Source organism: Panthera onca, chromosome A3 (genome assembly GCF_046562875.1).
Source record: "Panthera onca isolate mPanOnc1 chromosome A3, mPanOnc1 haplotype 2, whole genome shotgun sequence".
NCBI classification, from domain to species: Eukaryota; Metazoa; Chordata; class Mammalia; order Carnivora; family Felidae; genus Panthera; species Panthera onca.
The window spans coordinates 50,486,888-50,510,321 of NC_138341.1; the positions used below are offsets into that span (position 1 = coordinate 50,486,888).

A 23,434-nucleotide genomic window follows, 5' to 3' on the forward strand; every position below is an offset into this window, starting at 1 on the left:
TTAGCATTAAATGCATATACTAAAAAAGAAGACAGATCTAAAATCAATAACCCACATTTCTAAATTAGGAAACTAGAAAAAGAATAGCAAATTAAATCCAAATTAAACAGAAAAAGAATAAGAAAGCAGAAATCAATGAAATTGATTGACAGAAAAATCAGAAAAATGAACAAAACAAAAAGCTGTTTCTTTGAAAGACCAATAAAATCAACAAGCTTCTAGCCAGAAAGAAAAACAGAAGACATAAATTACTAAAATCATAAAGGAAAGAGGTGATATCACTGCAAATCCCACTGACATTAATAGGATAATAAAGGAATACTATGAACAACCACATACCCATAGATTTGATAACCTAGATGGAATGGACCAATTTCTTGAGAGACACAATCTGCCAAAACTCACACAAAAAGACATTCTGAATGGGCATCTATTTATTAAAGACATTGAATCAATAATAATCTTCCAAAAGAGAAAAGGGCTAGGCCCAGCTGGGTTCAGTGGTGAACTCTACCAAACATTTAAGGAAAAATTATACCAATTCCTTATAATTTCTTTCAGAGGACAGGAGCAAAAGAAACACTTCCCAATTCATTCTATGAGGCCAACAATACCCTAATACCACAACCAGACAAAGACACTACAGGGGAAAAAAACCAAAACAAAACACAGACTCATCTCTCATGAATATCAATGCAAAAATCCTCAATAAAATATTAACAAATAGAATACAACAAAGTATGAAAAGAATTATACACCATGACCAAGTGGAATTTATCCCAGGTATGCAAGACTGGTTTATCATTCAAAAATCAATTAATATGATTACATCAACAGGCTAAAAAAGAAAAATGACTACTATATCAATAGATGTACAAAAAGAATTTGACAAAATCCAACACCCATTCATGATAAAAACTATTAGTAAACTAGAACAGAAGGAAACTTCCTCAACTTGATAAAGCATATTGGCAGAAAACCTACAGCTAACCTCGTATTTCATGGTAAGAAACTAGAAGCTTTCCCACAAAGACCAAAAACAAGTTAAGAATATTCCGTCTCTCCACTCTTTTTCAACATCAAAATGGAATTTCTAGCTAATGCAATAAAACAAGTAAAGGAAATAAAAGGTATACAGACTGGGAAGGAAGAAATAAAACTGTAAATGACCTCATCATCTGTGTAGAAAATCTGAAAGAATCAACAAAAAAAAACACCTGGAACTAATAAGCAATTATAGCAAGTTATAAGATACAAGTGATTATAGCAAGTTGTAGGATACACCTACGAGAATGGGCAAAATCCAGAATACTAACAATACCAAATGTTAACAAGGATGTGGAGCAACAGGAACTCTGATTCATTGTTGATTGCTGGCAGGAATACAAAATGGTACAGCCACTTTGTGGGACAGTTTGGTGGTTTCTTTTTTTCTCTTTCCCATTTAAGTGTGTGTGTGTGTGTGTGTGTGTGTGTGTGTGTGTGTGTTAACTGAAGTATAGTTGACATACAAAGTTATATACAGTTTAGGGGCTCCTGGGTGGCTCAGGTCATAATCTTGCGGTTCGTGAGTTCAAGGCCTGCATCGGGCTCTGTGCTGACAGCTCAGAGCCTGGAGCCTGCTTGGGATTCTGTGTCTCCCTCCCTCTCTGCCCCTTCCCTTCTCGCGCTGCGTCTCTCTCTCTCTCTCAAAAATAAATAAACATTAAAAAAATTTTTTTTTCAAAGTTATATACAGCTTGGTGGTTTCTTACAAAACTGAACATATTCTTACCATAGAGAGAAACCTTTATAAGTACAAAGTTTCAGTCCTGCAGGATGAAAAGAGTTTCTGGAGATGGATGGTGGTGATGAGCTCAAACATATACATAAGTCTAAAATCCAATGTAATTTATCCTTTTAAAAAACTTTTCCAAAAAAGAAATAAGCCAAATAAAAGTAGACCAAATGCCCTATCCACAAGAGAACGGACACACTATGATATATTCATACACTAGAATACTTACAGCACTAAAAATGAATAAACTAAAACTACCTACATCTACAAAGAAGAATCTCAAAAACCCAAGTCTATATGAAAAATGCAATTCTCAAAACATGCACTGTGTTGACTCCATCTATTGAAGAATTCAAAACCATACTGAATAGCAAGAGAAAAATCAATACATGTCAGGATAGGAAGTAACAGACGTTACTGGGGAGGGGACACACAGGACTTCTATGGTATTTGGTAACATTCCATTTATCAAGCTAGTTAGCCCATAGACAGGAATTATTCATATTTTTCTTTTATTCTTTATATACATTTCATATATATTCTTTACTATGTATGAAATAATTCATAATTGGATGAAAATACATACTATTAAAATGAAAATCATTTTTACATAAGCTAGTATAGCTTTATGTTCTTAAGTAGATAATACACATCTGAAAATGGCCGGACTTTATCTGCACTTCAAGCTATTACCCTCAAGAGAAAATACGAATGATAAAGCAAATCTATTCTTATTTTCCTAAGGACATAAGTTTTTTCAATAGATGAATTTGCAATCAATCAAAATCTACTGAGTCTAATCCTTAAATAGGAACTTTGAAGAAATAAGACGCCTAACACTTTAGCCAAAGACTATTAATGACTCAGCTGGTGTCATCAATGCCCAAGTAAGAGATACAAACTCCACCACCCTTTTATCACATTTTCTTTCTTCATTGCTAGATTTCTTTTATACCTTGGACAAGTCAGCTGTTCTCCCATGACTGAACAACTCTGCTTTGATCTCTTCTACTTTTTTCCTGTCAGCTTCATTTAATTCTGAAATGGAGTAGCCACACTCATGAGCCAGATTAAATTTCAGATTCCAAGCTGAAAAGAAAACATAAACACACTGGAGATAATGCAATGCAAAAATCATAATTTGTCAGTGATTATAAGAACACAGAAAACCATCAATATATCCAACTAAATGCCTGCCACAATACTTGGCAAAAAGTAGGTGTTCTCCATTATATGACAAACTATTATAAGTTTTTAAGAACAATCATCTCACTGAAAAGTGTGACTTTTAAAAACCACATTCTACAGGTATTTCTCCAAAGATGCCACCTTTCTATGATTTTCAATTATTTTTATCTTAATCTTCCTTCCAATAAGGACAATCCCTTTGCCTCCCCTATACGTTCCTGTTACAGTTACTGCATAAGTGATATGCATAAGTGATAAAAGGAATGGCACAAGTAGTTAATCTCAAGGCAAAATTCCCAAGGAGGCCTGAAGTGTTTATAAGTTGCTTGCTAAAATATATTCCCCAGGGGCACCTGGGTGGCTCAGTCAGTTAAGCATCCAACTTTGGCTGAGGTAATGATCTCACAGTTCGTAGGTTTGAGCCCGCGTCAGGCTCTGTGCTGACAGCTCAGAGCCTAGAGCCGGCTAAGGATTCTGTGTCTCCCTCTTTCTCTGCCCTTCCTCCTCTCATGCTCTGTGTCTCTGTCTCAAAAATAAATAAAAACATTTAAAAAATTTTTAATGAATATTTAAAAAAAATTTTTTAATTCCCCATTTTGTCTTAAAGATTTCTTTTTTTTTTTTTTAAACATTTATTTATTTTTGAGACAGAGAGAGACAGAGCATGAACGGGGGAGGGGCAGAGAGAGAGGGAGACACAGAATCGGAAGCAGGCTCCAGGCTCCGAGCCATCAGCCCAGAGCCTGACGCGGGGCTGGAACTCACGGACCGTGAGATCGTGACCTGAGCCGAAGTCAGACGCTCAACCGACTGAGCCACCCAGGCACCCCAAAGATTTCTTTTTTAATAGCATTCTATTATTAGAGATTAATGGGATTAGAACATCCTCTTTTAAACCTCTAACCTAAGTTTTAGTGTGAAGTACTTCAGTTTTTTCTAATATCTAAAATATGCTCTAAGAACTGTATTAGAAAAATGAAGAAGTATATTTAGTTTTATGATACAGTGTGACTTAGAACAGAGCAAACTTTTCTTTGTTTTTTCTGCCTTCAAAAGAGAATCCTATAATAGGAGGATTAAGGAAACATAAGTACTTTAGGAATCTGGAAACCCAAGCTATCTCCTTACTCTCCTTCAGGCTTCAGAACCTACCTAAGACCCTAAAATCAGACTAGTACTATTAATACTGTGACCGAGTTACATTATTGGTTAAATGGACTTATTCTGAATAGTGGTGGAAAATGTAATCATTTAACAGTTCTATAAGAAAATAAATTCAGATTCCAAACACTTAACTTTAAACAAATTCTTAAACTATAATGTTTGTAAGTCTGACTTGATGACAAACAATCAGTTCCTACCTCGTGCTCGTACTCGACATTCCTCTTCCTCTGCATTTCTGAGTATTTGTTTAGCATGATTCAATGAGGATTCACACTTGAGAAGGTTTTTGACATGTGCAGCCAGTGAATCTACATTGCTACCACCACAATCATCACTCTCTGACACACTTTCTTCTTCTCTGCTATCTGTCAAACTTGTCTTGGGTGAAGCACATGGAAAGAAATTTAGAAGAACATCAGAAACTGACTCCAAGGAATTACTGTCCCATGAGCAGGAACTGGCATCACTACTTGAATCACTTTTAATGATAGTCATCATAGGGATAACAATTTTATTGCCAATGGTTCCACTATACCCTTCAGGTTCAGATCTCATTACGGATTGGGCTGCTCTATACTGTCGAAGGGTTTCATCTAACGTCACTCCGGCTTTGCTTTCTGCTTCTTGTAGAGGACTTCTAAGTGTGGTTGAACTAATAAACTCCCAGTTCTCAATGCCTCTCTGGCATTTCAGATTTGTCTGTGTGCTAATATCTTTCTGTATGCACTTGTTGCTTGGGCTTTCCTCTGTAAATGGCTGTCTCCGAGGCAAATCACTATTAGATTCAGCAGCTGTGAGGGGCTCTTTGAAGCAAACCATCTTCTTAGATTGTATAATTGAAATATCACTAACATCTCGGAAAGGGACAAGAGGAGCAGGAAAATTGCATCGTTTCAGTGCTATATTTTCTGCCTCCATTAAAAGGGTCCGAATCTCTTTAAGAGTTTTGGAACTATTGCTTGTATCTTGAATTTCCACAGAGCCAACATCTTCAAAACCTGAAGATTCTGGCTTACTTATTATAACTCTACCATCAGCCTGAGAACTTAAAGGCATACTGCTTGAGATAATACTGGAGTTAGGAGAATCCAAATTATCTATTAGCATTTGAACATGGTCTGAAACAAGTTTCTGCTTCTCACTATGTGAATAAGTACCAGGAGTAACTGTTGATAAACCAGTAATCTGATCAGCTTGCCCAAGACCACGTGAGAACATCACAGAATCTTCAGGTAGATGTCTATCTGGAAAATCTCGTTGGTAGAATATATTTGGTTTCTCTCTGTGTGAAAAGGAACGAGGAGGAGCTGTTGGTAACAGACTTTTCTGGTCAGCTGGTACAGGAATTGTTGAAACGTTCAGTGCATCTTCAGCTAAATGTTTGTCTGGCAATTCCTGTGGGTAGAAAATATTAGATTTCTCTCTGTGGGAAGAGGAACTAGAAAGGGGTATTGGTATCCCAGAATTCACAACAATTGGCTCAGGGACAGGTGAAATCTTCAGAATATCCTCAATCTCAAAATTCTGAGAACAGGAATTATGAAAAACTGTCGGTAACGGAGTCTTCTGGTCATCTGGTCCACTCACAGTTGAAATTTTGGGTTTTTCTCTTTTTGAGTAGGAACTAGGGGGAGCTGTTAGAAACTCAGTCTTCTGGACATCTGGTAAAATCACAGGTGAAATCTTGAGTTTCTCTTTATGTGAGTAAGAGCTAGAAGGTCCTGTTGGTATTTCAGTCTTCTGGTCAGCAGGTCCAGGAAGAGCAAAAACTTTTAAAACTTTTTCAGTAACATCTGGAAGCTCCTGCTGGTAAAGAATACTGTCCTTCTCTCTGTATGAGTAGGAACTAGAGGGGATTATATGTATCTCAGTCTTCTGGTTAGCTGGTCCAGAAACAGGTGAAACTTTCCAAGTTTCTTCAGTAATATCTGATGACTCCTTCTGGTAAGAAAAGATGGGGCTCTCTCTATGTGAATAGGAAGTGGAGGGCCCAATTTGTATCCCAGTCTTCTGGTCAGCTGGCCCAGGAGTGCCTAAAACTCTTAAAGCACCTTCATTAGGATCTGACAACTCCTGATGGTAAGAAATGATAGGCTTCTCTCTATGTGAGTAAGAAGTAGAAGTTACTGCTGGTATTCCAGTCTTCTGGCCACCTAGTCCAGGAACCTTTAAAACTTTTAAAGCATCTTGAGTAAGATCTGGCAATTCTTGCTGATAAGAAATGACGGGCTTCTCTTTCTCTCTATGTGAGTACGAAGTGGAGGTAACTGTTGGTTTTCTGGTCTTCTGGTCACCTGGCCCAGAAACAGCTGACACTTTCGGAACTTCTACAGCGAGCTGACTGTCTGACAAAGGCTGTTGGTACAAAATACTTGGCTTCTCTATATGAGAGTAAGAGATAGAAGGTACTGTTGATACCCCAGTCTCTTGGTCTGCTGGTCCAGGAGAAGCTGAAATATTAACAGCGTCTTCAGTGAGATGTCTATCTGATAAGGCCTGCTGGTAGAAAATAATAGGCTTCCCTCCAAGTGAGTAGGAACTAGAAGGTTCTGATGGCAACCCAGTCTTCTGGTCAGCTGGTCCAGGAACAGCTGAAACTTTCACAGCCTCCTGAGGCACCTGGCTGTCTGTCAAGTCCTGTGGGTAGAAGATAATGGGCTTCTCTATATGTGAGTAGGAGCAAGAAGGTTCTGATGGCAACCCAGTCTTCTGGTCAGCTGGTCCAGGAACAGCTGAAACTTTCAGAGCCTCCTGAGGTATCTGGCTATCTGTCAAACCCTGTGAGGAGAAAATAATGGGCTTCTCTCTATGTGAGTAGGAGCTAGAAAGTTCTGATGGCAAGCCAGTCTTCTGGGCAGCTGGTCCAGGAACAGCTGAAACTTCCAAAGTCTCCTGAGGTACCTGGCTATCTGTCAATCCCTGTGGGTAGAAGATAATGGGCTTCTCTCCATGTGAGTAGGAACTAGAAGGTTCTGATGATAACCCAGCCTTCTGGTCAGCTGGTCCAGGAAGAACTGAAACTTTCAGAGCTTCTTCAAGTAGAAGGCTGCCTGCCAAGGCCTGTAGGGAAAAACTAACAGGCTCTTCTGTATGTGAGGAGGAAATAGAGGATACTGTTGGTATTCCACTCTTCCAGTCAGCTGATCCAGATATGGCTGAAACTTTCAGAGCCTCTTCAGTGAGATGAATATCTGGTATGGCCTGTGGATAAAAAATAATGGGCTTCTCTCTCTGCGAGTAGGAAGTGGAGGGGACTACTGGTATTCCAGTCTTCTTGTCAACTGGCTCAGAAACAGCTGTAACTTTTAGAGATTCTTGAGACAGATGACTGTCTGGCAAGTCCTGTGGGTAGAAAATAAAGGGCTTTTCTATATGTGAGTAAGAAGCAGAGGTTACTGTTGATATCTCAGTCTTCTGGTCAGCAGGTCCAGGAACAGGTGACACTTTCTGAGCCTGTTCAGTTAGATGACTGTCTGGCAACTCCTGTTGGTAGAAAATACTGGTCTTCTCTCTCTCTGTGTAGAAATTAGAGGCTTCTGATGGTAACCCACTCTTTATTTCAGCTGGTACAGTAGCAACTGAAACTTTCAGAGCCTCTTCAGATAGATGACAGCCTGGTAAGACCTGTTGGTAGAAAATACCAGACTTCTCCCTAGGTGAGTAAGAATTAGAGGGTACTGTTGGTACCCCAGTCTTTGCGTCACCTGGTCTAGGAGCAGATGAAGCTTTCAGAGTCTCTTCAGTTAGATGACTATCTGGTAATACCTGCTGGGAGAAAATATTGGGTTGCTCTCCAAGTGAGGAGGGCCTAGAGGACCCTATTGATATCCCAGTGTTCTGGTCATCTGGTCCAGGAATAGCTAGAACTTTCTGGGCCTGTTCAGTTAGAGGATTATCTGGCAACTCTTGTTGATAGAAAAGACTGGGCTTCTCTCTAAGTGAATACGAAGTAGAGGTTAGGGTTGGTATCCCAGTCTTCTGCTCAGCAGGTCCAGGAACAGGTGACACTTTCTGAGCCTGTTCAGTTAGAGAACTATCTGGCAACTCTTGTTGATAGAAAAGACTGGGCTTCTCTCTATGTGAATAGGAAGCAGAGGTTAGGGTTGGTATCCCAGTCTTCTGCTCAGCAGGTCCAGGAACAGGTGACACTTTCTGAGCCTGTTCAGTTAGATGACTGTCTGGCAACTCCTGTTGGTAGAAAATACTGGTCTTCTCTCTCTCTGTGTAGAAATTAGAGGCTTCTGATGGTAACCCACTCTTTATTTCAGCTGGTACAGTAGCAACTGAAACTTTCAGAGCCTCTTCAGATAGATGACAGCCTGGTAAGACCTGTTGGTAGAAAATACCAGACTTCTCCCTAGGTGAGTAAGAACTAGAGGATACTGTTGGTACCCCAGTCTTTGCGTCACCTGGTCTAGGAGCAGATGAAGCTTTCAGAGTCTCTTCAGTTAGATGACTATCTGGTAATACCTGCTGGGAGAAAATATTGGGTTGCTCTCCAAGTGAGGAGGGCCTAGAGGACCCTATTGATATCCCAGTGTTCTGGTCATCTGGTCCAGGAATAGCTAGAACTTTCTGGGCCTGTTCAGTTAGAGGATTATCTGGCAACTCTTGTTGATAGAAAAGACTGGGCTTCTCTCTAAGTGAATAGGAAGTAGAGGTTAGGGTTGGTATCCCAGTCTTCTGCTCAGCAGGTCCAGGAACAGGTGACACTTTCTGAGCCTGTTCAGTTAGAGAACTATCTGGCAACTCCTGTTGGCAGAAAAGATCGGGCTTCTCTCTATGTGAATAGGAAGCAGAGGTTAGGGTTGGTATCCCAGTCTTCTGCTCAGCAGGTCCAGGAACAGGTGACACTTTCTGAGCCTGTTCCGTTAGAGAACTATCTGGCAACTCCTGTTGGCAGAAAAGATTGGGCTTCTCTCTATGTGAATAAGGAGTAGAGGTTACCGTTGGTATCCGAGTCTTCTGTTCATTAGATCCAGGAGCAGCTGAAAATTTCAGAGCCTGTTCAGGTAGATGACTTTCTGGCAATGTCTGTTGATAGAAAATTTGGGGCCTTTCTCCATATGAGTAGTAAGTAGAGGATGCTGCAGGTATCCTAGTCTTCTGATCAACTGGTCCAGGAATAGCTGAAACTTTCTGAGCCTGTTCAATTAAATGACTATCTGGCAAGGCCTGCTGGTAAAAGACACTGGGCTTCTCTCCAAGTGAGGAGGAAATTGAAGGTAATATAGGTATCCCAGTGTTTTCACCAGCTGGTCCAGACACAACTGAAACTTTCAAGGCCTGTTCAGTTAGATGACTATCTGACGACTGTTGCTGGGAAAAATTAACATGCTTTTCTCTCTGTAAATAGGAAGTAGAAGGTACTGTTATTTTCTCAGTCCTCTGGTCAGCAGATACAGGAACAGCTGAAACTTTCAGAGCCTCTTCAGTTACATAACTGTCTGGCAAGGCCTGTGCGTAGAAAATACTGTACTTCTCTCCAAGTGGGTAGGAACTTGGAAAGACTGTCGGTATGCCAGTCTTCTGGTCAGCAGGTCCCGGAACAGCCAAAACTTTTGGAGCCTCTTCAGTTAGATGATGATCTGGCAAGTACTGTAAGCAGAAAATACCAGGCTTCCCTCTTTGTGAGTAGGAACTAGAGGGCACTGTTGATATTCCAGTCTTCTGGTCAGCTAGTTCATGAACAGTTGAAACTTTTAGAATCTTTTCAGTTGTATGACTATCCAATGCTTGTTGGCTGACTATATCAGTATGTGGACCAATAGTAGTCTCTTGAGGAAACCTTAAAGCCAACTGAGGAAAGTCCTCAGGGAACAAGGATAAATGAGATCCAATATCTGAATCTCTAGGAGTAGTAGTGATGCCTGGTTTCAAGGTGGACTGAGTAATTTCAGCTGTGCCTCCTTTAGAAGTATCTCCTAAAAAAGATTTGTTAATACCATTATGTTTTTTTTTTAATTAAGAAACACTTCTTTTATGCATAAAAGAAATAAAGTAAGCTTTCCTTCCTATGACCTTTGCACTTCTAGTAAGGAATCCAAATCCTAAAGAAACACTCATCGAAGAGACATATATTTATAAAGATATTAATTACAAAGCCATTTACAACAGCAGACTAATGTGGAAATGATTTAAATATTCAACAATAGAGTACCATTTAAAAACAGCAGCATATCGGGCTGCCTGGGTGGTTCAGTTGGTTAAGTGTCCGACTTTGGCTCAGGTAATGATCTCATCATTCGGGAGTTCAAGCCCCATGTCGGGCTCTGTGCTGACAACTCAGAGCCTGGAGCCTGCTTCAGATTCTGTGTCTCCCACCCCGCCTCTCTCTCTACACCCCTCCCCCACTCACACTCTGTCTCTCTCTCTCTCTCTCAAAAATAAATAAACATTAAGAAAAATAGCAGCATATCCATTTTATACGATATTATGTGGATCTTAAAATTTGGATTTTTCAAGAATTTTTAATGTGATAGGAAAATGCTATCCAGTCTAGGCCTTAATCTCACCCTAAGTTATAAGCTAGTAAGTTAGCCTGTTATTTAGTCATATATGCCAGCAAAAGACATGATACTCCTCAGTCAGAGACAAAATACTTTATTCCATGGCATAGCAAAGGATCATCAACCTATTTTCATGGGTTCCCCTTTCCCTCAAGTCCTAGGAGGGCCCAGATGGATGCTATACATGCAGTGGGTTTAAATGATTCTTCCAATAAATGTACCCTGAAAAAGATAAATATTTTTTAACTATATGAAACTATAAAGTATCTAAAAATTACACTAAGGATTTTGAACTTAATTCTAGATAGCATGTGGAACTGTTGATAGATTGGATCAGAACTGTACTGCAGAAATACAGATGCAAGATGGTTGGAAAGGGAATGCAAAAGTGTAAGTGGCACTATCTAACAGAACTCTCTGCAACAACAGTAATTTCTACATTTGTACAGTAATTCTAGTTCTAAACTGCAGTAGAAAGTAAATGACTGCAATAGAAATAACAAGATTTGACAACAAATGCATTTATTTATTTGTTCATTCAAAAAAATTAATGTTTACTTTGTGCCTATCACTGTTCTAGATATAGGAAATAGGGCAATAAACAAATAGACAAAGCTTACACTCTAATTCTGCTTCACAAAACTTACATTCTAACAGTAGGAAACAAACAATAAATGGTAAAACATATGGTATGTTGGATGATGGCAAGATGGTTGATATATACAACAAGTATTATCTACACAGATCTTCTTCACCTTACAATGGGATTACATCCCAATAAACCCATCAGAAATTGAAAACAAGTCAAAAATACATACAATAATCTAATCTACCAAACATCACAGCTTAGCCTAGCCTAAGTTAAACATGCTCAGAACATTTACATTGGCATAAAATTGGGCAAAATTACCTAACACAAAACCTATTTTACAATAGGTGTGTAATTTACTGAATACTGTACTAAAAGTGAAAAACTGAATGGTTTTATGGGTCCAAAATGGTTGTAAGCATTATCAGTTTTTTACCCTTATATCACATAGCTGACTGGGAGCTGTGGCTCACTGCTACTGCCCAACATTACAAAAGAATATCATATCACATATGGCTAGCCTAAGAAAAGATCAAAATTCATTATTTGGAGTATGTTTTCTACTGAATGCATATCATAAAGATGAAAAATCCTAAGTCAAAGCATCCTAAGTGGGGGACCATCTGTACTTTACATATAAAGAAATTAAGTTTCAAAGATGAAGATATAAGACTGCTTCTCAATATGGAGATCTTGTAAACTTGCAGAATCTGATCAATAGGTATAGGGTGGGATCTGAAATTTTACATTTGTAACAAGCTCCCCAGTGATGTCCAGTATTTTCAGTCCACAGACATTTTGAGTGGTAGGTAAATAACTTCTTCAGAGTTCTACAGTGAGTAAGTAACAAAAACAGGCACTTTAACCTTTTAATTCTAACTCCAAATTCTGAATTCTTTTCACTAAGCTGACTGTTATTCTAAACCCAATGGTAAGCTTCAAAAAAGAAGCTAAATAGAAAATTAAATGGATTGAGAAGTAAATTATAAGGTACGGAAGTACAGTATCAAGTATTAACTCTTCAAGAAAACTAAAAGAGAAGGGAAGATGTAATATGTATAGTAACTTGAAAAGGAATATGAATTACGGAAAGTTTTGTGAAAAAAGACTCAGAAATTAACAAAGCACACAGATTAATGAAGTGAACAACCAATGGCTCACAGAAGAAATCAAAATGGAAACCAAAAACATTGAAACAAATGAAAATGGAAATACAATACACCAAAACTTATGGGATGCAGTTACAGCATTCTAAGAGGGAAGTTAAGGGGCGCCTGGGTGGCTCAGTTGGTTGAGCATCCAACTTCAGCTCAGGTCATGATCTCATGGCTTGTGAGTTTGAGCCCCACCTGGGGCTCTGTGCTGACAGCTTAGAGCCTGCTTCAGATTCTCAGTCCCTCTCTTGCTCTGCTTCTCCCCCGCTCATGCTCTCTATCTCTCAAGAATAAATAAAACACTTAAAAAAAAAAATTTAGGTTAATAGTAAATAGTTATAGTGATAAATGCCTACAGCAAGAAACAAGAAAACCTCATCAAATAAACAACTTAACTTTACATCTTAAGGAACCAGAAAAAGAACAAAGCCCAAAAATCAATGAAACTAAGATCGGGTTATTTTAAAAGATTAACAAATTGACAAACAAACTGACACCACCATCACTCCACAAACCAGAGAGGACACAAATAAAATAAAAAATGAAAAATGAAACATTACAACTTATATCACAGAAATGCAAAAAATCATAAATGACTTTCTACACTTTTACACCAACAAATCTGACAACCAAGAAGAAACATATAACCTACCAAGACTGAATCATGACAAAGGAGGAAATCTGAACAGACTAATTACTAGTAAGAGATTGAATCAGTAATCAAAAGTGTCCAAACTGGGGGTATAGCTCAGGTGTAGAGCATTTGACTGCAAAAGTGTCACACCAAAAAAAGGGCCAGAACCAGATGGCTTCACTGGTGAATTCTACTGAACATTCAAACAATCAATACCAATCTTTCTCTAACTCTTCCAAAAAATAAAAGGGAACCTTTCCAAACATCTGCTAGAAAGCCAGCATTACTCTGATGCCAAAACCAGATAAGGAAATTACAAAAAAGTAAAATTACAAGCCAATATCCCTAATGAACATAGATGCAAAAATCCTCAACAAAATATTAGCTGACGAAATTCAGTAATACATTAAAAGAATCATAGGCAAGATCAAGTAGAATTTATTCCAGGAATGCAAGGATGGCTCAACATCTGCAAATCAATCAACATGCTACACCAATATTAACAAAATGAAGGATAAAAATCATGTAACCAGCTTAATAGATATAAAAAGCAACTGACAAAATTCAACACCCATTCATGATAAAAATTCTCAATAAGGAAGGTGTAGACAGAATATACCTCAACATTATAAAGGCCACATACAATAAGCCCACAGCTAACAGCATACTCAACAGTGAAAAACTGAAAGCTTTTCCTCTAAGATCAAGACAAGATAAGGGTTCCCACTCTCACCACTTTTATTCAACATAGTATTGGAAACCCTAGCCAGAGCAATTAGGCAATAAAACGGAAGAGAAAAACAGGCATCCAAATAGGAAAGGAAGAAGTAAAACTGTCTCTATTTGTAGATGGCATGCTATTACAAATGGAAACTCCTAAAGACTTCATCAATAAACTGTTAAAACTAATATATTCAGTAAAGTTGTAGGTTACAAAATTAACATACAAAATTGGTTATGTTTTTATACATTAACAAAGAACTATTAGAGAAATTAAGAACGCAATTCCATTTATAATTACATTTAAAAAAATTTACTTACAAATAAATTTAACCAGGGAGGTGAAAGATCTATGCATTACAAACTACAAGACATTGATGAAAGAAGCGAAAAGATCTACACATCTGAGAAGCTCAATCAACTCAATGTACAATAAACACAGAGATCCACACCAATACATAATCAAAATGCTGAAAGACTGAATATCTTGAAAGTAGCAAGAGAAAACAAATCACATACAGGGGAATGCTAATAAAATTAAGAGTTGACTTCTCATCAGAAACAACAAAGGCCGGAACACTGAAGGCATATTCAGAGTACTAAAAACAAAAAGACTGTCAACCAAGGATTCTAAACCCAGGAAACTACCTTTCAAAAGGATGAAATAAAACACTGCACAAAACTTATAAAGAACTTATCAAACTCAACACCCAAAAAAGCAAATAATCCAGTGAAGAACTGGGCAAAAGGCATGAACACACACTTTTCCAAAGAAAACATCCAGATGGCTAATAGACACATGAAAAAATGCTCAACATCACCCATCATCAGGCAAATACAAATCAAAACACAATGAGAAACCACCTCACACCTCAAAATGGCTAAAAGTAACAACTCAGGCAACAACAGATGTTCACAAGGATGCAGAGAAAGAGGAACTCTTTTGCACTGCTGGTGGTAATGCAAACTGGTGCAACCACTCTGGAAAACAGTATGGAGGTTTCTCAAAAAATTAAAATAGAACCACCATACAAACCAGAAATTACACTACTAGATTTATCCAAAGGATACAAAAATGCTGATTCAAAGGGGCACATGCACCCCAGTGTTTATAGCAGCACTATTGGCAATAGCCAAAGTACAGTAAGAGCCCAAATGTCCATTAACTGATGAATGGATAAAAAAGATGTGGTATATACACACAATGGAATATTACGCAGCGATCACAAAGAATGAAATCCAACCATCTGCAACAACATGGATGGAACTGGAGTGTATTATGCGAAGCTAAATAAGTCAGTCAGAGAAAGACAAATATATTCCACTCATACGTGGAATTTAAGAAACAAAACAGATGAACATAGGGGAAGGGAAGGAAAAATAAAATAAGATAAAAACAGAGAGGGAGACAAACCAGAAGAGACTCTTAAATACAGAAAACAAAGGGTTGCTGGTGGGGTGTTGGGTGGGGAGATGGGCTAAATGGGTGATGGGCATTAAGGAGGGTACTTGCTGGGATGAGCATTGGGTTGTTGTATTTAAATGATGAACCACTAAATTCTATTCCTAAAACAAATACTACACTATAAGTTAACTAACTTGGATTTAAATTTATTAAAAAATTTCAGTTACACAAAAACTGAGAGAATCTGTCGAAAGAAACCATCATACGAGAAATACTAAAGGAATTCTTCAGGCTGAAACCAATTGACACCAGACAGTAAATTAAATTTACAAAACAAAAACAATGCTAGTACAGATAATTATATAGGTCATTTCAAAAAGAAAACATATTTGCGTATTTCTTTTCCCTTCTCTTAGCCGATTTTAAAAGCAATTTTACACAAAGCAGTATGCATATAACTCTAGCATTGGGGCTGTAATATATTGAAATGTAACATATCTGACAACATCAAAAGGAGGCAGGTGGGAGCAAAGCTGGAGAGGAGTAAGGAAAGGACACTTTCCTTTGTTTGGATGATAACAAATCCACAGGAACAAATAAAGAGAATAAAAAATGGTAAATTAGAAAATTAATTAATAAGCTCTATAAATACTTGCTCCCCTTCTCTAAGCTTGTTAAAAATACATAAAATTATGTAAACAGGTATAACAATATAACAATGTATTCTTGTGTTTGTAACACATATAGGTGTAATATGTATAGCAATTATAGCAGAGGGAAAAGAGGGAATAGAGCTATACGAGAGTAATGTCTCTGTATCACACTACAATTAAGTTAGTAGAAATCAGGTATATATTCTAAGATAAATTTTATAAGCCCTAGAGCAACCACTACAACATAAATTTAAAAATTAGCTAGAAAATCATTAAAGAAATTCACATGTCACACTAGAAAATATTCACTAAATGTAATAAAAAGCAGTAAAGGTGGAAAAGAACAACAAAAAGACATGAAACATGGAAAACAAAAAGTAAACCCAACAAATGCACATCCAATCTTAATCCATGACATTGAATGTAAATTGATTAAACAATCACATCAAAAGGCAAAGATTGTCAGATCTAGATTTAAACACACACACACACACACACACACACACACACACACACACACACGATCCAACTACAAGCTGTTTACAAGAGACAGACTTTAGACCCAAAAATCCAAATGTACTGAAGAGATGAAAAACATCTACTGTACAAGCAGCAAGTGTAAGAACTGAAATGCCTATACTGACCTAAGACAAAATAGACCTTAAAACAAAAAATGTTACAAAAATTAAAGAAAGACCATTTATAACAACAAAAGGTCAATTCATAAGGAATGTATAACAATTATAAACATAAATGCACTTAATATCATAGTCTCAAATATATAAAGCAAATATGACAGAAAAAATGATAAAACAGACAAACAATAATAGAGACTTCAATATCCTACTTTTGAAAATGGAGAAAACAACTAGGCAGAAGATCAACAAGGATACAGAAGACTTGCACACTATAAACTCCTGGAACTAAGAGACATGTATAGAACATACCACCTAACAATAGAAGAATGCACATCCTTCTCAAGAGTAACCATACATTCTACAGAATAACCTATACACTAAAACATAAAAACAAGCCTCAATAAAATTTAAATGAACTGAAATCATGTAAAACATGTGTTCTCCAACATAAATAGAATCAAATGAGACATTAATAACAAAAGGAAATTTACAAATACATGGAAATGAAATGAGATATTCCCAAATAACCAAGGGGTCAATAAAAACAAATTGCAATAGAAATTAACACAACAAACCAAAACTATGAGTAGATTGCTAAAGTTGTGCTTAGAAATTTATCAGTGTGAACACCTATATCAAAAAGAAAGATCTCAATCCATGCTCCTGGATAGGAAGAATATTGTTAAAATGTCGATACCACCCAAAGCAATCTACATATTCAATGCAATCCCTATCAAAGTAACACCAGCATTCTTCACAGCGCTAGAACAAATAATCCTAAAATTTGTATGGAACCAGAAAAGACCCCGAATAGCCAAAGCAATCTTGAGAAAGAAAACCAAAGCAGGTGGCATCACAATCCTGGACTTCAAGCCATCCTACAAAGCTGTAATCATCAAGACAGTATGGTATTGGCACAAGAACAGACACTCAGATCAATGGAACAGAATAGAGAACCCAGAAATGGATCCACAAACATATGGCCAACTAATCTTTGACAAAGCAGGAAAGAATATCCAATGGAATAAAGACAGTCTCTTCAGCAAGTGGTGCTGGGAAAACTGCAGAAAAATGAACCTGGACCACTTTCTTTTTTTTTTTCCTCTCTCTTTTTTTTTTTAACGTTTATTTATTTTTGAGACAGAGAGAGACAGAGCATGAACGGGGGAGGGTCAGAGAGAGGGAGACACAGAATCCGAAACAGGCTCCAGGCTCTGAGCTGTCAGCACAGAGCCCGACGCGGGGCTCGAACTCATGGACCGCAAGATCATGACCTGAGCTGAAGTCGGCCGCTTAACCAACTGAGCCACCCAAGCACTCCAGAACCTGGACCACTTTCTTACATCATACACAAAAATAAACTCAAAATGGATGAAAGACCTCAATGTCAGACAGGAAGCCATCAAAACCCTCGAGGAGAAAGCAGGCAAAAACCTCTTTGATCTTGGCTGCATCCAACTTCTTACTCAATACGTCTCCAGAGGCAAGGGGAACAAAAGCAAAAATGAACTACTGGGACCTCATCAAAATAAAAAGCTTCTGCACAGCGAAGGAAACAATCAGCAAAACTAAAAGGCAACCAACAGAATGGGAAAAGATACTTGCAAATGACATATCCGATAAAGGGTTAGTATCCAAAGAACTTATCAAACTCAACACCCAAAAAACAAATAATCCACTGAAGAAATGAGCAAAAGACATGAATAGACACTTCTCCAAAGAAGACATCCAGATGTCTTCAACTGACACATGAAAAAATGCTTAACATCACTCATCATCAGGGAAATACAAATCAAAACCACAATGAGATACCACCTCACACCTGCCAAAATGGCTAACATTAACAACTCAGGCAACAACAGATGTTGGTGAGGATGTGGAGAAAGAGGATCTCTTTTGCACTGCTGGTGGGAATGCAAGCCGGTGCAGCCACTCTGGAAAATAGTATGGAGGTTCCTCAAAACACTAAAAATAGAACTACCCTACGACCCAGCAATTGCACTACTAGGCATTTATCCACGAAATACAGGTGTGCTGTTTTGAAGGGACACATGCACCCCCATGTTTATAGCAGCACTATCAACAATAGCCAAAGTATGGAAAGAGCCCAAATGTCCGTCGATGGATGAATGGATAAAGAAAATGTGGTGTGTACACACACACACACACACACACACACACATATATACAATGGAGTATTACTCGGCAATCAAAAAGAATGAAATCTTGCCATTTGCAGCTACGTGGATGGAACTAGAGGGTATTATGCTGAGCGAAATTAGAGAAAGACAAATATCATATGACTTTACTCACTGAGGACTTTAAGAGACAAACCAGATGAACATAAGGGAAGGGAAACAAAAATAACATAAAAACAGGGAGGAGGACAAAACAGAAGAGACTCATAAATATGGAGAACAAACTGAGGGTTACTGGATGGGTTGTGGGAGGGGGGATGGGATAAATGGGTAAGGGGCATCAAGGAATCTACTCCTGAAATCATTGTTGCACTATATGCTAACTAATTTGGATATAAATTTTAAAAAATAAAAAATAAAATTAAAAAAAAGAAAGATCTCAAATCAATAACCTATTCTTTTATCTTAAGAAACAGTAAAGAGCCCAAACTAAAACTGAAGTGTGAAAGGAAGGAAAAAATAAAGGCAAAAAGGAAATAAATGAAACAGAGATTTAATTTTTTTTTCATTTATTTTTGAGAGAGAGAGAGAGAGAGAGAGAGAGAGAGAGAGAAAGGCAGAGAGAGGGAGGCATGGCATCCGAAGCAGGCTCCCGACTCTGAGCTGTCAGCACAGGGACCAACGCAGGCTCAAACCCATGAGCTGTGTGATCATGACCTGAGCTGAAGTCGGTCACTTAACCAACTGAGCCACCCAGGCGCCCCTGAAGCAGAGATTTAAAAATAGAGAAAAACAGGTCAGAAAAAGTAGAGGAACAAAAGTTTATTTCCTTGAAAAGATGAACATAATTGACAAAATTTAGCTAGACTCACCAAAAAAAGAGAAAGAAAAAGAAAACTCAAATTATCAAAATCAGGAATGAAAGAAGGGATATTACTACCAATTTAACAAAATAAAAAGGAGTAACTAGGCCAGGCAGATTTACAGTTGAGTTTCATCTAATAAAAACTAATACCAACCCTTTACAAACTCTTCCAAAAACTAGAGGAGACAATGCTTCTCATCTCAACTTGTGACAGTAGTATTACCCTTGTATCAAAACCCAATTAACAACAAAAATCAAAAAAAAATCTATACGCCAATACCTCTATGAATATAAACACAAAACTCCTCAAAAAAAATTACTAACAAAACAAATCCAAAAATATGTAAAAAGGATTGTATGCCATAACCAAATGGCACATATAACCAAGAATGCAAGGTTGGTTCAACATATGAAAATTAATTACCGATGCACCTTATTATTAGAATATAGGGCAAAAACCATATGATCATCATAAAAGAGGCAGAAAAAACATTTGACAAAATCTAACACCTTTAACATGGTAAATACGCTCTAAAAACTTCAAATAAAAGGGAACTTCCTCAACCTGAAAAAGAGCATCTACAGAAATCCCACAGCTAACATCATACTTAATGATAAAAGACTTCATACCTCTCCACAAAGACCAGGACAAGACAAGGATGTCTGTTCTTGCCACTTCAATGCAACATTGTACTGAAGGTTCAGAGCAATTGGGAAATGAAATATATAAAAGGCACACATGGAAAGAAAGAAGACTACATTTGCAGATGACATGGTCATGTATATAAAGAAATCCACACACAAAAAAATTAAAGATAATAAACAAATAGTTCAGCACGACTGCAGCTATAAAATTAACATAGAAAATTCAACACTAGCAAGGAATATTCCCAAAGTGAAATTAAGAAAACAATTTTTCAATAACAACAAAAAGATTAAAATACAGTTAATTTAACAAAGAAGTACAAGACTTGTACCCTGAAAACTACAAATATTGTTGAAAGAAATGAAGAAAACCTAAATCCCAGAAAGATGTCCCATATTTATAGGTCAAAGTATTTAATATAAGATGGCATAGTCCCAAATAAAGGAAAGACCACCTATGTTCACAGATCAAAAACTTTAATATTATTATGATGGCAATACTCCCAAACCAGATCTACACATTCAACACAATCTGACTCTACTACAATATGGATGAACTTTCAAAACATTATTCTAAGTAAAATAAGCCAGTCACAAAAAGACAAATACTGTATGAGTCCACTTATATAAGGTATCTAGAGTAGTCAAATTGAGAAACAAAAAGTAGAATGATAGTTGACTAACAGTGGGGGAAATGGGGAACTGCTGTTTAATACTAACAGTTTCAGTTTTACAAGTTTTGTGGATGGATGACAGTAATATTTATACAATGTGAATATTTAACACCATTGCACTATATTCTTAAAAGTGGTTAAGATGGCAAATTTTATATTATGTGTATTTTACCACTACTAAAAGTATTAATTTTTTAAAAGGAAAAAAAAAAAAAACCAATAAAGTGGACTTCATCAAAATTCAAAACTATATGCCTGTGATTAATACCATCAAGTAAGTGAACAGACATCCCACAGAGTCGGAGGAAATTTTTGCAAATAACATATCTGATAAAGGACTTGTACCCAGAATACATAAAGAACTCTTACAACTTCATATTAAAAAACAATAAATAACCCAGTTAAGAAGTAAGTATCTGAATAGACACTTCTCCAAAGATATACAAATGGGTTATAAACACAAGAAAAAAATGCTCAATATCATTAACAACTAGGAAAAGGTAAATCAAAATCACAATAAGATACCACTTCATATCCACCAGAATGGCTATAATCAAAAAGACAGAAAGTAACAAGTGTTGTTGAAGATGTGGAGAAATTGGAACCCTCATAATGCTAATGGCAAAGTAATATGTTGCACATTTTGGAAAACAGTTCAGCAGTTCTTTGAAATGTTAAAACACTGTTACTATAAAACCCGCAATTCCACTCCTAGATATATATCAAAGAGAAAGGAAGATATACATATACACAAAAACATGTACATGAATGTTCACAGCTGTATTGTTCACAACAGCCAAAAATGGAAAAAGACCCAAATGCCCATCGACTGATAAATGGGTGAACAAAATGTGACATTATCTATATAATTGTGTAATTAATTACTTGATAATAAAAAAGGAGTATCGATACATACTATAAAATGGATAAATCTTGAAAACATACTCAAAAGAAGTTTCTCACAAAAGATCACATGCTGTATGATTTCATTTATATGAAAATGTCCAGAATAGACAAATTTATGGGCACAGTAGATTAGTGGTTGCCTAGATTGCCTAAGGCTGAGGGAGGTGTGGAATGGGGAGTAAGTACAAACAGGTACAGGGTACCCAGGGTATAAAAATATTTTAAAATTAGAATGTAGTGAGGATGGTTACCAGAGATGAGGTAGGGAGACGAAAGGGATCAAGCAGAGCACTTGTGATGAGCACAGGATGATATATGCAGTGTTGAATCACTATATTGTGCACCTGAAACTAACAATACACTGTATGTTAACAAACTGGAATTTAAATAAAAACTTTAAAAAATAAATAAAAATAAAATTAGACTGTAGTGATGTTTGCACAACATAGTGAACTGGATACCTTAAATGGGTGAAATGTATTGCATATGAATTACATCTCAAAAAAGCTGTTTTTAAAAAAAGCTAATGACAGATGGTTTCAATTTCCATTCTAAATATATCATTTCTCCTTCCAAAGCTCTAGCTTAGTTGCTCTTATTATATATTTTAATAGTTTTTAAAAAAGAGAATTTTCTTGTCCAACACATAAAGAGCTTAGAAGTCACTCACATCTGCACCAGAAAAGAGCTGAACAAACTGAAAATCAAAACTCTTAAATCCATCAGAGAACTGAGTTCACAGGATAAACAACTGTTCTGAAAACCAAAGAGACAAATAAAAAGAATCAGAGAGGGATTAATATTAAGGGAGCAGAAGGCACTGGAACCAAAAATGGGCAGGAAAAATTAAACTGCAATTAACCAACTGCTAGAGGCTAAGCATGAACTCACTTTAGAGAGAAAAACTCCTTGGGGCGGGTGTCTGGGTGGTTAGGTTAAGGTCCAACTTCAGCTCAGATCATGATCTCATGGTTCGTGAGTTTAAGCACCACATCAGGCTCTCTGCAGTCAGTGCAGAGCCCACTTCGGCCTCAGTCTCCCCCTCTCTCTGCCCCTTTCCCCCCACTCTCTCTCTCAAAAAAAAAGAGTAAACAATTAAAAACAAAAAACAAACAAACAAACAAAACCAAAAAAACAAAACTCCAAAGCCGAGGGAGGACTCTATATTTTCATGAGCTTTACTTCCAGGGGCCCCACAAGGTTCCCAAGATGAAGATGGGACAAAAATACCCTCATACTCTTGGCACAGGGAATGGTAAAGTAACCATTTTAGAAAAAGCCTGGAGCCTTCTGTTTTCCATAATAGAGTGATCTCAGGGGAAACTACATTATCAGAGCCTGACTGCCTAGGTTTTACCTGAGTTAAACCAACCTGGAAGAAGGGAAACACCCAACTCTAGCCCCACCCCACCCCCAAGCCTTCCTGTTTCACCTAAGGAAAGGAAAAACGCTAAGAATAGCACTTGTAAAAGTAACAGCCTAGGGATATAGGCTCACTAAAAGACTGACACCTAATCAGAGGATTTATAATGAAACCTCTCCCCTCCACGCCTTACCACTAGATCAATAAGGCTCCTCTATAATAACAAGAAATTACAAATGATAGAATGCAAGCAAGGCTCAGACTCTATTTAAGGAGTGTCAAAGGAAACCAAAAGACAACAGAGGAGACAAAAAACAAAGACACCAGAGGAAATTTTACTGGCTGACAACAGTTACAGCAAACATTAATACTGCCTAACTTTTAGTCAGTAAACTAAAGCCTCACATCTAAG

General features: G+C 37.2%; 1 protein-coding gene across 6 annotated transcripts in view; it reads right to left on the bottom strand.

Moving 5' to 3' along the window:
• ALMS1 (ALMS1 centrosome and basal body associated protein) overlaps positions 1-23,434 on the bottom strand; it is a 229,555-nt gene that overhangs the window by 158,138 nt on the left and 47,983 nt on the right. For all 6 annotated transcript variants that reach the window (XM_060657597.3, XM_060657618.3, XM_060657607.3 and 3 more), the window contains 2 exons: positions 4,327-10,053; positions 2,733-2,866 (listed from right to left, as the gene is read on the bottom strand). In XM_060657597.3, coding sequence (XP_060513580.2) covers positions 2,733-2,866; positions 4,327-10,053 — 5,861 coding nt within the window. The remainder of the gene's footprint in view (positions 1-2,732; positions 2,867-4,326; positions 10,054-23,434) is intronic.